This window comes from Abramis brama (genome assembly GCF_963993115.1).
Source record: "Abramis brama genome assembly, chromosome: 12".
NCBI lineage: Eukaryota > Metazoa > Chordata > Actinopteri > Cypriniformes > Leuciscidae > Abramis > Abramis brama.
Genome location: NC_139974.1, coordinates 26,743,089 through 26,759,799, shown reverse-complemented (window position 1 = coordinate 26,759,799; position 16,711 = coordinate 26,743,089). Strand labels below are relative to the sequence as shown.

At 38.5% G+C, this 16,711-nt stretch overlaps 1 protein-coding gene across 1 annotated transcript in view; it reads right to left on the bottom strand.

Annotated features, from left to right (window-relative positions):
* Positions 1-15,960, bottom strand: part of kcng2 (potassium voltage-gated channel, subfamily G, member 2) — a 40,082-nt gene extending 24,122 nt beyond the window's left edge. Inside the window, exons 1-2 of the mRNA XM_084131066.1 lie at positions 15,708-15,960; positions 5,153-6,033 (exon numbers count right to left, since the gene is read on the bottom strand). Of these exons, the coding sequence (XP_083987192.1) occupies positions 5,153-5,956 (804 nt within the window). The 5' untranslated portion in view covers positions 5,957-6,033; positions 15,708-15,960. The remainder of the gene's footprint in view (positions 1-5,152; positions 6,034-15,707) is intronic.
* Positions 15,961-16,711: the final 751 nt, after the last annotated feature.

The window sequence follows — 16,711 nt, the reverse complement described above, 5'->3', positions numbered from 1 at the left end:
AGTGATTGATTGTCTCTTTGAAGATAAAGAGCTCCCTGGATCCCTCCTGCTGTTCTTCAGTGTGGCCCTTTGATTGTGGAAGACACCTCTCTCTCTCTCTCTCTCTCTCTCTCTCTCTCTCTTTCTCTTTCTCATTCTCTCTCTCTCTCTCTCTTGCTCTCTCTCTCTCTCTCTCTCTCTCTCTCCTTGCTTCAATTTCCACCGTCTTTATTGATGTCATGTGGAGGCCTGTGCTCCAGTACACAAACACTCTTAACTTGGAATGGTTGAAAAGTGCTATGACAATCCCTGGGAATAGGATTATAATTGTTGAGTTTTCCCTTAAACTCTAATTACATCTAATGTCAATATTATCACTAATAGTCAAGGCATAGATATAGGCTTATATAACTGGTGTTATTACACGTCTTGGCTTATTAGCACATTATAAATAGTGTATTTGAAGTTCACTGCTGCAGATAATATATGACAAAATTCTCTTCTACTGTTACATTTTTAATGAGTTTCACGAGGTCACATTTACATATAATCAGATAGAGTAAAGGTTATGCGTATTTGGCGTGATGTCCGAGGGGAGGGCTCCGAGCCCAGAGTACTCCACCCATCCCATCCGAGGAATAGTTATGAGTGAGGAGATGGGGTGGTGTAGGGATGCTGAAAAACTGTCGTGGGACAGAGGTAAGTCTTCTGTATATATACCCCCTGTCACGCTAATTGAGTTGATTAACTGAATGTGCTCCTCCTGTGCTAATTAGGATGATTATCTGAGCGTGATCCTCCCAAACTTTGTTAATAAAACATCATTAAAGATTAAAACTGCTTAGGAAAATAAGCTCCTTGTGATACAGACCAAAAAGCAAAAATAAAAAACTTTATAAATGAATATAATAGCGTACTATATATAAAAGCAACAGAAGTCTCCATCCTGATATAAGCTCTAAAGTTCTAATGTGGCATTGCATGCTTCATAGGTAAGGCAATCCCAAAATGCACTAAGAAAAACTAATAACCACAAGCTGAGTGAAAAATAAATCCAAAATGATGGATGAAGTGGGAGAATTATACTGTAAATGTTGTCATTGTTATAGTGTAATTATATAAGTAACTACTCAGTAATATTATTTAATAACATAGGTATAGGGTTAGGGTTAGATGTTGTAATTATGCATAATTTACTCTTATTACTGTAGTAAATACATGTAACATGCATAACTGTAAAAATACATTTTTGCCATAAGTTCTAAATAAAATGCCATTTTACAGAGTATTTGTGTGCTATGTATTTTTGGTTTAATTCCAGAAACGAGACATGCTGATCATTAACTTAGCATGATGCTAACACCAAACTCTATTGGAATCAGCTGTGAATTGAGTTGTTGCTTATGTAGAGTATTTCAAATCAGAACCATATGAAACTCTATCTATGTCCTTAGAAGTTTTGTGTGTTAGTGTGTACTGTGTATCTACAGTGAGGAAAATAAGTATTTGAACACCCTGCTATTTTGCAAGTTCTCCCACTTGGAAATCATGGAGGGGTCTGAAATTGTCATCGTAGGTGCATGTCCACTGTGAGAGACATAATCACAAAAAAAAATCACCTGTCTATCAGCTAGAATTCTGACCCTCAAAGACCTGTTAGTTTGCCTTTAAAATGTCCACCTCCACTCCATTTATTATCCTAAATTAGATGCACCTGTTTGAGGTCGTTAGCTGCATAAAGACACCTGTCCACCCCATACAATCAGTAAGAATCCAACTACTAACATGGCCAAGACCAAAGAGCTGTCCAAAGACACTAGAGACAAAATTGTACACCTCCACAAGGCTGGAAAGGGCTACGGGGAAATTGCCAAGCAGCTTGGTGAAAAAAGGTCCACTGTTGGAGCAATCATTAGAAAATGGAAGAAGCTAAACATGACTGTCAATCTCCCTCGGACTGGGGCTCCATGCAAGATCTCACCACGTGGGGTCTCAATGATCCTAAGAAAGGTGAGAAATCAGCCCAGAACTACACGGGAGGAGCTGGTCAATGACCTGAAAAGAGCTGGGACCACCGTTTCCAAGGTTACTGTTGGTAATACACTAAGAAGTCATGGTTTGAAATCATGCATGGCACGGAAGGTTCCCCTGCTTAAACCAGCACATGTCAAGGCCCGTCTTAAGTTTGCCAATGACCATTTGGATGATCCAGAGGAGTCATGGGAGAAAGTCATGTGGTCAGATGAGACCAAAATAGAACTTTTTGGTCATAATTCTTCTAAACGTGTTTGGAGGAAGAAGAATGATGAGTACCATCCCAAGAACACCATCCCTACTGTGAAGCATGGGGGTGGTAGCATCATGCTTTGGGGGTGTTTTTCTGCACATGGGACAGGGCGACTGCACTGTATTAAGGAGAGGATGACCGGGGCCATGTATTGCAAGATTTTGGGGAACAACCTCCTTCCCTCAGTTAGAGCATTGAAGATGGGTCGAGGCTGGGTCTTCCAACATGACAATGACCCGAAGCACACAGCCAGGATAACCAAGGTTGGCTCTGTAAGAAGCATATCAAGGTTCTGGCGTGGCCTAGCCAGTCTCCAGACCTAAACCCAATAGAGAATCTTTGGAGAGAGCTCAAACTCTGTGTTTCTCAGCGACAGCCCAGAAACCTGACTGATCTAGAGAAGATCTGTGTGGAGGAGTGGGCCAAAATCCCTCCTGCAGTGTGTGCAAACCTGGTGAAAAACTACAGGAAACGTTTGACCTCTGTAATTGCAAACAAAGGCTACTGTACCAAATATTAACATTGATTTTCTCAGGTGTTCAAATACTTATTTGCAGCTGTATCATACAAATAAATAGTTAAAAAATCATACATTGTGATTTCTGGATTTGTTTTTTTTGATTATGTCTCTCACAGTGGACATGCACCTACGATGACAATTTCAGACCCCTCCATGATTTCTAAGTGGGAGAACTTGCAAAATAGCAGGGTGTTCAAATACTTATTTTCCTCACTGTATAGTTCGAGGACAAACTATACAAACCGGATTTTGTCCCAGAAACGGAGCTTACGAAATCTGACAAAACCTCCCTATTCTGGGACATTCTTAATTATTAAATCTTTTCTAAATAAAGAAATACTTTTGTTTAGCAGTCTACAATTTCAGTTTTCTTTTAGCGGCTCGGATAGTCCCTGAAAGTGACAAAAACTCTCATTGGAGATGTCTTCAATTGCTAAACTGATTCATAAAAAAAGAAAACACTGTTGTTTAAAAGTCTGAAATGTTCGTGTTTCAGGGGTTGGTTTGGTCAATAGTAATTATAATTAGCTTTAAACAATAGAAGTCACTGAGATGTCCTCAGGAATACAATGAAACAAAGTTGTGTGAATGAGTGTTGGCGTGTATGTGAGTAAGCACATGTGTGTTAGTGATAGAGGAACAGCTGCCAGGCTTTTACAATAGTTCTGTGGAATATGGCTAATTTGGTATTCATGAGATCGGGCCCTGGACTTGAGATGCTGTCCCCCCAGGCTGTCATGCCTGTTTCTGTCCAAAAAAAAATCCTTCTACAGTAGTCCAGCTACTCTCTCTCTCTCTCTCTCTCTCTCTCTCTCTCTCTCTCACACACACACACACACACACACACACACACCTTACACAAACATCTCATGTATCTGAATTGTTTACAGAGAAAATGATTCACATCATCAATTGCAGAGAGATGCAGAGATGAAGTAGAACTCAGTTTTTGTCAAAGGCCAAACTGAAAGTCGGTTTTATGCCCAGAGGTGTTTTAAGTGGCTATACTCTAACTCAAATATCATTATTTGCACTTTATTAAAAAAGCTTGCTGCAGTTTTGGTTAACATAAACTCTTAAGTGAAAAGTTCACTTAAGTTCACTGAAGTCTGCATCAAAATTTGATTTCCAGTATAATTCTCTTCAGTTTAACGTTTAAAAGGATAGTTCACCCATTAATGGACATTCAGGCATCATGCCATTCCAAGTCCTTTTGATTTTCCTTCTTGCATAGAACACAAAATGAGAAATTTTAAAGAATGTACTGGTTGTTCATTTTCCAAGCAATGGCGTCCTAACTTCCGTTTAGACTGTTCACAGTCCAAAACCAGTCAAAACTCATTCAAACTTCTTGGAAGACTCCTGAAACTAACCATGTGTGACTCTGAGGTTGACAGAAACTATAAGTGAGTGGGACATATCTGTTTTGCACCATCTATGTCAATGCAACCCACACCTTTGGAGATATGCAAGATTTCATTCCTTAGACACACACAACACACACACAAAAAAACTTACTGTCAGACCGCTGATGCTGCCTGGTAAGATATTTACAATAGGTAATTACACAGCAGAACAATCTTTTTCACAATCCTTTTTTTTTTTTAAGTCTTGTTTCACAGTAAAATAAATCCTTACAACCAGATATGCCATTAAAGAAAAAAAAATGCATTAATACTGACCCCAATTTAGACATTTTAAAGGTATAGTCCTCCCAGAAATGAAAACTCTTTCATTACTCACCCTCATGCTGTCCCAGATGTAAATGACTTTTTTCTGATGAAGATTTTTTTAAAAAATAATCCATCTCTGTGAGTCCATATAATGCAAGTGTATGGGACCTCCCAATTTGATGCTTAAAAAAAACAAACACTTCCAGTCAACTGTCAAACGCTGTCATCAGCATTTTGAGAAGAGTAATGCTTCACAACATGCTGACATTCATGACAAGCAAACGTATATATATACACGTTTGTCATTTAGCTTCAGAAGACACTGATTCACAAACTGGGGACGTATGGATTAGTCATGTTCACTTTGTGTGTTTTTTGAAGCCTCAACTTTGAGGGATCTATTCACTTGCATTATATGGACTCACAGATTATTTTTCTAAAAATCTTTGTTTGTGTTCTTCTGGAGTTATAATGTCACATCTGGGACGACATGAGGGTAAGCAAATGATGAAAGAATTTTTGGAGTATCCCGTTAAGCCACCCTTAAAAAATTCAATATGTATTCCCTGAAAATAATTTTAAGGATGTTTAGATAACTGGAAAACTAGACAAAAATACTGAAGTACTGTTATTTTTTCCAGTGTGACTAGAGTCACACAAGCCCTAGTCTGCATCATGTAAGTGTACACTCACCCTCTCCTCCTCCTCCCTCATGTCAGGCATGGTGCTGACACACAGTGTAACAGCCGTGATGGCCACAAACACCACCGAGAGGCAGGCAAAGATCTTCCCAGGAATCCCAGAGTGAGGGTTCTCCACCATGTCTCTGAGGCTGTGCATGCACCCCGCCATACGACCCTCCTCTGGGACCCCGACACCCGGCGCCTCCTCATACGACTGGGGTGAGGTCAGCTCGACCTCCTCCTCCTCCTGCCGGAGTCTCTGCCGCTGCTCCTCCTGCCGAAGACGCAGTTTTCTCAAGCAACACCACTCCAGGCTGGCCTCCTCCACACCCCAATACAACAGCTCCTCCTGAAAGGACAGCGCGCACATCTCCCGCAGAAGACGGAGTTTCCCGGCCGCCAGGAACGTAACGATGGAGCGGAAGGCGCTGGGGCTTCGGTCGAAGAAGAACTCATTGCAGTGCGCGTCATAGTCATCACATAGGTCGAGGATTTCCTCGGCATTGCTGCAGCTACGTAACTTCCCGAGGCGCGTCAGTGGGAACTCCTCAAGAGTGGCCCATGGTATGCGATAGCGGATGCCGCCCACATTGATGATGGCGGTACGGTCAGCTAAAACACCCTCGTCTGCTCCAGCCCCTCGATTCCGGTGAACCTCGTCCTCCTGTACGCCGGGCTTGCGCTGAATTTGCACGCGTTTGTAGAACACACCCTTTTTGCTGCTGATTTCATGGGGGTTCTCCAAAGTTTTAAAGTGGAAGGAGGTAAACTGATGATCAGTGCTGCCTGCTAGGAAAGCCACCTCTTGGTACATCTCTGCCACGTGGCTGTGCAGGTCGTACACTCCACAAATACACAGTCTACCAGGTCACGGTGGTCATCATGGTGGAGCTTTGAGAGATAAAAGAGGCAGATATTAATAATGAAGACGCTATAGATCCTGCTCCAGGGTGCAAGCACAACGGGCACAACACAAAAAGATTCTTTGGTCAAGATATATCCAAAACACACTGGAAAAAGTCCCTTACACTGCACATAATTAAGTTTGCTGACTTACAAACAGTTTTGTATTGTTGCAATATTGCTAGTATATGTGAATGAATAATGTGCACTTTATCTTCATGTTACCTGCACCCAGGTAACCCAATTAGTTGTCAGCAAATATCAACCAGATGACGCAAAATGTGTCTTTTTGACAGCTATGGGGCTTTTTTTTTAAACTACATATTGGACATCTGCATTTTTATATTCCCGCCCATGGACAGTCGGAGTGACAGAAAGGAAGAAAAATGCATTATGGGTGTTTTTTTCATTTTTTTCTTGTCATGTAGCACAGATTTCAAATAAATAAATAAATGTGTTTCTACTGCCAGCCAAGCTTTGATAACTCTTTGAGTTATTTTTCCCTGAATGTCTGAGTTAGAAACATTTCTGTCCCCTGATGGAGTTCGAGTTCTTGCGACTGTCGCCATTGGCTTGCTTGGTTGGGAACTGCACTGACACTATTAGATGAGAACAAAACTTGAACTAAATTGAGCTGGATGATGACAACACTATTTCAGTGCTAAATTATAGCTGATTCGAATTTGTTTCATAATTGGCGAATTTTGCACTGTTATTACACTGTTATTGAACTGAACTGAATCAACATTTAACTCACTTACAGTGAATAATGCACTATTTTCTTCTGAACTGAATCAACACCGAACTGACTTCAGATAAATAACAATACTATTGTCTTTACAGCAGAATTGAATTCTGTTTGCATCATTGATCATCACTTTCCTGTTTATCACTGTATTATTTTTTCAGATGTTTAAAGTCCCTTTAATGTTTAAAATCACCCTGCAGACCCTTTAAGCCACAAAAACAACAACATAATGAGACACAACATAATCAGAGCTAGACATAACACAAGGGGACTGTGCACAACTTCCATTGTGTTGTGTCTTAAAGGAATAGATCCGGTTGTTATTTTTCCCTGTGTAATTACTATTAATATGAACTAGTCCTTTCAAGCTTCAAAAATGGACACAAAAGAACTGTGTGCTTGAGGTATATTCCATGTCTTCTGAAGCCATATAAAAGCTTTGTGAGGATCAGAATAAAATGAATCTTTATTCAGTCACAATAATGACAGCCACATTAGCACCCTGGATTGTATATGTGCACTTGTAGTGTATTTTAAATCTTTAAGTTTACACCTGTAAATATATAAGAGTACACTTTCATGACAGTTTCTTAACACACTTAAGAATTATGTCTTTGACATAAAACTTTGACTGTCAAATTAAAAGTTTTACTTTAACCCTCTGGGGACCACAAACGCGCCCGCGCGTTTTGCTCGTTTTTTTTTTTTTAGCAATGAAAATAAACACTAAATGCTCTGTTAATTTTGATCTTTCATTTTCGTGTAATACATCAATCAATCCTGTTCAGTTTCTATTTTTTTTCTGTATACTCACAATAAAAATAAAGTGTTTTGCTTTTTGACAAATAAAGAAAAATTAACATGATGCGATTTCTGCCTTCTCTCTGTCAGTAAACTCCCATTTGAAACGTGTTCGAAAATGATCTATAACTCCGCGAAAATTCAGTCAAACAGGCAAACAGACCCACGGGCATAAAGCTTGAGATCGCATCTTTTAAATGAAGTCATTTATATAAAAAACAAATATTCTCAGCTTCTGTAATCTGTATAAAAAGAGAGCGACTCCTGTCGAGCTCATTAGGTGTTCTTGGGATAGTACTCATCATTCTTCTTCCTCCAAACACGTTTAGTGGAATTATGACCAAAAAGTTCTATTTTGGTCTCATCTGACCACATGACTTTCTCCCATGACTCCTCTGGATCATCCAAATGGTCATTGGCAAACTTAAGACGGGCCTTGACATGTGCTGGTTTAAGCAGGGGAACCTTCTGTGCCATGCATGATTTCAAACCATGACTTCTTAGTGTATTACCAACAGTAACCTTGGAAACGGTGGTCCCAGCTCTTTTCAGGTCATTGACCAGCTCCTCCCGTGTAGTTCTGGGCTGATTTCTCACCTTTCTTAGGATCATTGAGACCCCACGTGGTGAGATCTTGCATGGAGCCCTAGTCCGAGGGAGATTGACAGTCATGTTTAGCTTCTTCCATTTTCTAATGATTGCTCCAACAGTGGACCTTTTTTCACCAAGCTGCTTGGCAATTTCCCGTAGCCCTTTCCAGCCTTGTGGAGGTGTACAATTTTGTCTCTAGTGTCTTTGGACAGCTCTTTGGTCTTGGCCATGTTAGTAGTTGGATTCTTACTGATTGTATGGGGTGGACAGGTGTCTTTATGCAGCTAACGACCTCAAACAGGTGCATCTAATTTAGGATAATAAATGGAGTGGAGGTGGACATTTTAAAGGCAGACTAACAGGTCTTTGAGGGTCAGAATTCTATCTGATAGACAGGTGTTCAAATACTTATTTGCAGCTGTATCATACAAATAAATAGTTAAAAAATCATATATTGTGATTTCTGGATTTTTTTTTTAGATTATGTCTCTCACAGTGGACATGCACCTACGATGACAATTTCAGACCCCTGCATGATTTCCAAGTGGGAGAACTTGCAAAATAGCATGGTGTTCAAATACTTATTTTCCTCACTGTATGTTCTTAAGTCTTACTTAAAAAACACTTTCAGCTAAATACATTTAAAATACATTTAAACTATAATACATTTTAATTTAATTGCAATTAATATGGAATTAAGTCTCTCTTAAGTTTTCTCTGCCCTACTGAAGATTTTGAGTGAAAATGAGTACACTTTTGCACAGGTGCAGAATTTAGCCTCTCCAATCCATCATTCCATGAACTCTGGATTAAGAATAAGTAGCTTCAGCACGTTGACTGTCTCAAGGGCAAAAATACTCAAAAATATGTAATGAATGCATAGAGGTTTTCAAACATCTCATTTCATATCCATACTAATATATTTGTCGTCTTTGTCTCCTAATACATCACATTCTCCTGACTCTATATTTGCATTTTTCTTTTTTCAAACAGTAATGAATATAGGTTCTTCCATCAGTCCCATGGCTTTGGAAGTCGTAATTGCTCATGAGTCTCGGGATGCAGTAAATTCATGTCACAACACAAGTTGAATCCCAAAGCAGAGGAATTAATTATGATGTTTTCTTTTCTATTCATGGGTACGTTCCTAAATGAGCCATGTTCTCTACACAATGGCAGAGTAAGGTCCAATGCGCTCATAACATGGGTATAATTAGTGCAACTGCAATAAGAGATTTATGAAACAGACCTTCTCACGCCAGAGGATTCAATCTGTAATCGGACTGCTAGTCAGCCTTTTGTTAAATTAAAGCATGATGTATTCAAACAGCATATCTGAGCAGAAATGAATCTCAGACTGTCGTCTCTCCCTCATTATATTTATTAAGACGTCAGAAATGAATAATGAAAGGTGGTGCTATCATAGTGAATATTATTGAACTTCAAAAAGCAGCAGGCAGATTTTTAAAGATCACTTAAATCAAATCAAGTTTTTATTTCAATCCCAATTAAAATGAAATCTCTTTTAGAGTGAAGTCATGATATAAGAAGCAATTAAAGAAACTTTTGAACGTCATACATGATACAGCTTCTGTCACGTCTGGGCTTTAATTTTATTCCTCAACATGTTGCCTGAGCACCGAGGCCTCTGTTAATCCAAATGAATCAGTGTCTAACTGAAACATGCCATGTGTTACCGCTCAATCCATGAGTCAATATATGACCCAGCATTTCCTGCATGAAGCTCATACTGTGAATGAGCTCAAACTGCACATAATGTGCCAGTTGAAGTAGGCACCAAGGCATTTTGAAAAATGCAAATGAGGCAGACTTTTCTCTTGTCCAAAGATGACACTGGGATACATGTAACGATGATGAATGATTTTTACTCAATACGTTTGAGTAAAGCAATGTACATGAATGACAGATCTTTCCAACATGAGGTGACTTTCATCAAGTGAACGCAGTACCCAACAAAGCAAAATGACTGATTCCAAACTTTTTGAACAGTATTGTATTGTAGTATAATACATATTATTTTATATAGTAATATAAATATTATTGTTTTATACAGTGGCATACATTATTGTATGTTATTTTACAGTAACTTGCAACTATTAATAGATTATTATGATAATATATGGGACATAGTAATTTATTTTGTAAAGTCCATAAAAATGGTACAACTTCAAAGAAGTGGCGTTTTTCTGGTTCTGCTGGAAGTGCTGAGGACACTGCTTTATTAAAGCGAGGTCTGTGAATTATATCAGAGAGGTCAAAAACAGAGAGAATGTCTGAAGGAGTATTCACTTCTTTATGGCAGCTAGCGCTCAAAGGAAAAGCTCAAACTGCGGATCAGACAGTTATGTCTCAATGCTCTTCTGAATTTAATGCAAGTCTCTCTCCCCAGACAGACTGTTCTTTCCTTGTGACAGTAAAGACATTTATATTGTAACAAAACATTTCTATTTCAAATAAATGCTGTTCTTTTTAACTTTATATTCATCGAAAAATAGTCGCGGTAGGATGGCATAAACCGGTAAAAATATGTAACAGAACAGTTCACGTCAAAGACGTCCGTTCAAATTTAATTTTGGAACTAGTATTTTTCAACCGGTCATTAAACGTCCAAATGTTTGTAGGGGAGTAATGGCTTCTGAAAATCACAGCTTTGCCATCACAGGAATAAAATATAAAATGCATTTTAAAATATATTACAATAGAAAACAGTTATTTTACATAGTATACATGTTGCAATGTTACTGTTTTTACTGTCTTTTCTATCAACCTAATGTAGTGTGACTAAGAGACTTTAAAAAACATTTAAAAAATCTTACAAACCCTGAATTTTTATATCTATTGTAGTGTTGTATAATATGAAAACATGCACACACATACATGCATAAGAGGGGCCCTATTTTAACGATCTGAAACGCAAGTATCAAACGCAAGTAACATTGTGGGCGGATCTCAGGCGCTGTTGCTATTATACCGGTGGGATAAATGACTCTTGCACCCGCTGCAAATCTAAAATGGGTTGGTCTGAAGTAGCTACATTACTCATAGGTGTGGTTTGGGCGTAACGTGCAATAAACCAATCACAGCATCATCTCACATTCCTTTAAAAGCAGGCGTGCTTGTTCCATGGCGGATTGCTATTATAACGGCGGATTTGCCAGGCGCACACCAGGAGCGGTTCACAGCCGAGGAGACCGACATTCTCGTCAGGGCCGTAAAAGACAGAGAAGTGACATTGTATGGGGATGGGAGAAACCCACTCAAATTAGCTTCGGTTAAACAGGCGTATAATAATTTGGGTAAATGTGTAAGCTAGATTTTTTTTTTTTTCACAACTTTATGGACACCACAATGATTTCCCTCGTGTGGAATATTTTTCCTTGTAATTATGTATGGTTTGCAAAAATGGGAACTGCTGCGTCTGTGCACACGCTACATTACGGCCAAGCATGCGCCCTTAAAATACCATCTGAATAACGCTCCACTGAAAACGCGCCACTGACTTTAGACTAGGTTTTTCCTGGTCTGTGGCGGAATTGTTTTCTGAAACTGCAAAATAGCACCAGGGAACGTTTGCGCCGGAACACGCCTCCTCTTTTCGCTGAACCGCCCCCGGGAGAAATAGGAATGAAGTGTACAAAGTCAATTGTGCTGGGTGCAAGATAGGGCCCGAGGAGTGAAAACATAAAACATTGAGATGAAATTCCCTAAAGGCAAAGAGTGTAAGAGGGTGTTCAGACTGAGACAGTGTGGGCAGAGCTGTATGTCTGCTAGTTCTTTCTTTCTTTCTTTCTTTCTTTCCCTTTCCAGTCTATTCCTTTAGTCCTGTGGGTCTGTATTGAAGTAAGAAGTTGGTTTTGAAGCTGGTCTGTGTGAACGATGGTTAAAGACCTTGGCTTGGATGCCCCCACCCCCCAAATTCTATACAATATCCCGGAAATCGAGTGAGTGAGAGAGAGTCTGTTTCCACCTGGAAAGATGCGTTTTCGGTGATCCGATCACAAGTGGTCGGCCAAGAAGCATTACTGTTACACCTGGTATTATCACGCGTTTCAAATGCGTCTTCTGTGACTCTTTTTTCGTCACACTCAACTATACATCACTTTCACTTTCGCCGCACAAATGCTATTGAATGAATGAACCTGTGTTAGGAGACTTATGCGAATAATATAGTGGAATATAATATATTAGGAAGTGTATTGTGCCCTCTCCCGCGAAATGTGTTTTTGCAGGGTGTGATGTTTGCACACGCATACCCAATACAAACACATGGGCATGACTTGTTTGATGTATCACTAATAAATAATCATCTTAAATATTACTAAATAAATATCACTAATAGGCTAATGGCTATTTGAGTGAGGCGATTCAATCTCTGGTTTTTAATAGAGCAAAACAGAAATAAGTACTGGCTATATAAGAGGATTTTACGGTAGCCAACTAATATTTAACTCTAAATTATGAACCATTTATCATCTGTAATGCCAAAAAGTAACCACTAGATAACTGTATAGCCCTATATATATACACACACACATGGCTTTGTACATTGCTTTCAGACATAATAATTTAATTGTATTAGGTTTTGCATTTGAATATACATTATATTTATACATTATTAGAGACTACTTTTTGTCAAACTTGAGATTTTTTGTTAATTTGAAGTGTCAGTTTTAGCATCATTTACAGTCAAATCTGGACACAGAGAAAGCATTTTGTTACTCGTCATCATACTAGTTTATAGCTTGATCAGTCAAACGAATGTAATCAGAATATTGACACAATGCGAGATCTGGTCTGTGGTCTCTCCTGTTTGAAAAACTCAGCAAATCAGTAATTGACAAATTCAGATTCAAGTTTGCATGGTAAAAAGTACCATGCCAGTACTTTTACATAGTAGAATCTAGTAGAATTTACAGGCAACAATGGGCATCGAATAAGGCAGTGACTGACAGCACTCTAGTGGCATTGGGCATAGTCTGATTAGGCCTATACCTGTTCTTGACAAGCGTCAGTTTAGAAAACGAGCGTTCCGCTTTTTCGGTGCTGTAAATCCATTTATCCTTTGCTGAAACGTTCTCTTCGTCATGGAGAGAGTGGGAGCGTAAGCTTGCAAGCTCGAGCACTTTGAAAATAAGGAGAAAGGCGTTTTAGACACGACATGAGAACTATCCATAAAATCCGTCATGTGCGCTGTGCGCTCGTCAATTGCCTGTTATTTTAAAACCTCCACCCAGTAACTACTGTAATTAGGCTACTAGTACTGTAGAAATAGATTCATAATAAAATATTTGTAATATTCATAATAAAAACCGCTGAACAGAGGCCCCCGATCACGTAGGGCCCTAGACTGCAGCCTTTGCGTTAATCTGCCCCTGACTTGGAGACTGTCATCACAATTAGCAATCGGCACAGATCCATTCTAAGATGCCTGTAACATTGATTTCCTTTTTGTGAACTACTTCATCAAGGTATAGACATATTAAAGCACAGCCACACAAACTCTCCAGCACAGACAGCTGAGGTATATGAGGCGGTGAGAGAGGAAAAGTAACGGCGTACAGGAGCCTGTATGAGTGATGGTGCAGATGATGAGTGTTGCGGTGCTGTGCAGTGTGTCTCCCGCGGAAGATGAAATTCAATAGTGCTGATGGGGAGATTTCTGCTACGGCACATTGAGGTAGAGACTGATTAAGGCACTCATGAATCAATATGAGGTATTTGTGCTTGTTCTTAATAGATGGCGACGTTATTCATACCGCTGTGCTGTAAAACGAATGGGAAGACAATAAGTGGATTGTTTTTCTGTCAGTTTTTCTGTCTCCGGTGATGGGTTACGCTGCTAGGTAACCAAGTTTATGATAAAACCGCAAGTCCTCTCATTCAACAAAACACACAGATTAACTGTGCGCTGTTTCAAACCAAAATTATTATTTTTTATTAATATTAAGAATTAAAATTAATTCTATTTTATTGTATTAACTTTAAGATTTTTTGGAATTAGGCATTTGCGAGGTGCTTTTATACAAACAAACTTAGATGTTGTTGTTGTTGTTTTTTATCAGTTAATTCCCTGGGAATGGAACCTATGACCAAAGTGTTGCTAGAGACAGGACCAGGATATATAACTCCATAGCTTGGAAAAGAAATGAAGAAAAAAAGATGTGCACATCATAATTAAAGTGTCAATTCAGACACTACAAATTGAGTCATTTAAATAAATCTCGGCTGGATAACTGCGACAGGTTTGGGGTCTGTTTCATTTCTAATTAAGGGGTCATTTCTCTCAGTAATACAGACAAAACTGCCAGATCCTCAGTATTAAAAACACATTTATGCATGAATTTAAGTTGGACAGAAAACCAAGTGACTGTCAAGAAGTTTTAAGTGACAAGAAAAAGTAAGTATAGCCTTCTTATTATCTTTCAAGACTTTAATACACATATCTATAGAGATAACATTTATGCATGTCAGTCACAGGTTAATTATTTTCAGACATACTTCAAACAGACATTATTTATTGTGTTTTTTATGCTTAAAAGACTGTGTTAATAGCCATTGTACCAAATATACTTTAACTCATGAGTTAGACGGTAATCTATTGTGTCACCAACTCACCCAAATGATAAATGTACCATTAAAACCTAAATGTCATTTAATATCCAAAGAAATATCCATTCCACCAAAATGAACATGTTAATTGTGTCACTTCAATAATAGGTCAGTGGCTTGCATATCACCTCACTCTTTTCTTTATCAAACACACATTGCAATGAATTGCAGTTGTCCACAACCATCTAATTAAGTTTTCTTTTTCTAACACTTTTAACTTAGTCATTTATAATATAGGCTAACAGTGATATTTATGAATACATAGCCTATATGAATATAAATATATGATGTCAAAGTTTCATGACAACCCTAACTAGTTACTTAAATGTACAAATACTACTTTGGAAAGCATTATAATACAATCATATTAAAATATTATAGTGGCCATTAAAACTCAGTGTTTTAGTCATCCTGGTTTTAGTTTGCAGCTTTAAAAATGATCTAATCATATTGTTTTGCCACAGATGATATGAAATGCATTTATCAATGTGCTGGTAAAATGAAGCTATGTTTTTATTAAAATATAGCTTTTCAATTAGGCTAATATGAATTCTCAGTTATGTAACTTTATAGTTTGCCATCTTGATTTGCCTGAAATCGCAAACTCCTCTATTCCGTGTTATAAAATCATCTACAGAGAAACAGAGGAGTGTAATACTAATGAAACGCAGTAGATATTAAATAAATGTTTTGTATTAAAACCAAGCGATTTCCAAACATAGCGTTTTGGAAGTCAGAAGAGCACCGCACAAGCTTTGGATAAGCTGTGCTTGATTTACCTGCTTTTGCGATAACGCACACAGAAACAAACATACAAGAGCCGCAGATATGAACAGACTTATTGCAAACAAATACAAACTCGAAAAAAATACAAAATGAACAGTCGACTTACCCGTTTTAAGCCCATTGATTTTGCGCTGCCCTGCTCATTTTCAGCTTGGACATGCAAGTTGTGCTGCGATGCATTTGCACATTTAGGCTACTTTTATTCCTTTATCCGTATTGCTGGATGATTTGATTCCAGCATCAAACTGACTCCAGCTCATAGCTCCTTCACAACTGCTAAAGTTCCTCAGTCTTCGTGTCAGAACACCGGATCCGTTAATGGGTGTTACTGCTGCTCTCACGCGCACACTCAAGTCCCCATCTCACCCCGAGTCTGCTTGCTAAGTAATAACAGAGCATTACCATGCAGAAATACGTTAAAACGTCTCTCTCTCTCTAATTTTACGAGTTTACTAATTAAGTTATCCGCATTAGGCTATGTGTAACCCATCCTGCTGAACAGCTCATTTGCGCGTGAATGTGGACGGGATGTAGAGGAGTTCTTTCCATCGAGTTTCAAAACATTAGCCTAGTTATTTAACTTTTTGTGTCACTCGTTTTGCATTACACACACACACGTCTCATTGTAGATTTTAGCAGTTCTCATGGGCGAGTGTAGGTAATTCATCAATAAATAGAAGCATAGGCTAATTATATAATTATAATTTTATAAATAATAACAAAAATGTCATCTATATTGAAGTAGCCTACAGGGTGATTTTAAGTATTGTATAGCCTACTGTAAACAAATAATGTGAATTGAGCAGCTCAACTAGACTGGTTTTGACCAAAATGGTTTGGAAAAAAACATATTTCCATTAGATTGCATACATTAGAAAACATGAATATAAGAGCATATAAAATCTCCATCACTCTCTCATATTTTTCTGTGAGTCTGATCTTCTGAAATGGACACAGTCTGACCACTGAGGGGAGACAGAGAAGTCGATTCTTCTATCACAGTCACAGACTGTCAATGGCCTGTAATGTCAATTTGTCCCCTCAGGTTCACATCTTTCTTTTTGTGTCCATTACCTAAAATTTTCGTCATGACACCTCAAAAATAATTCC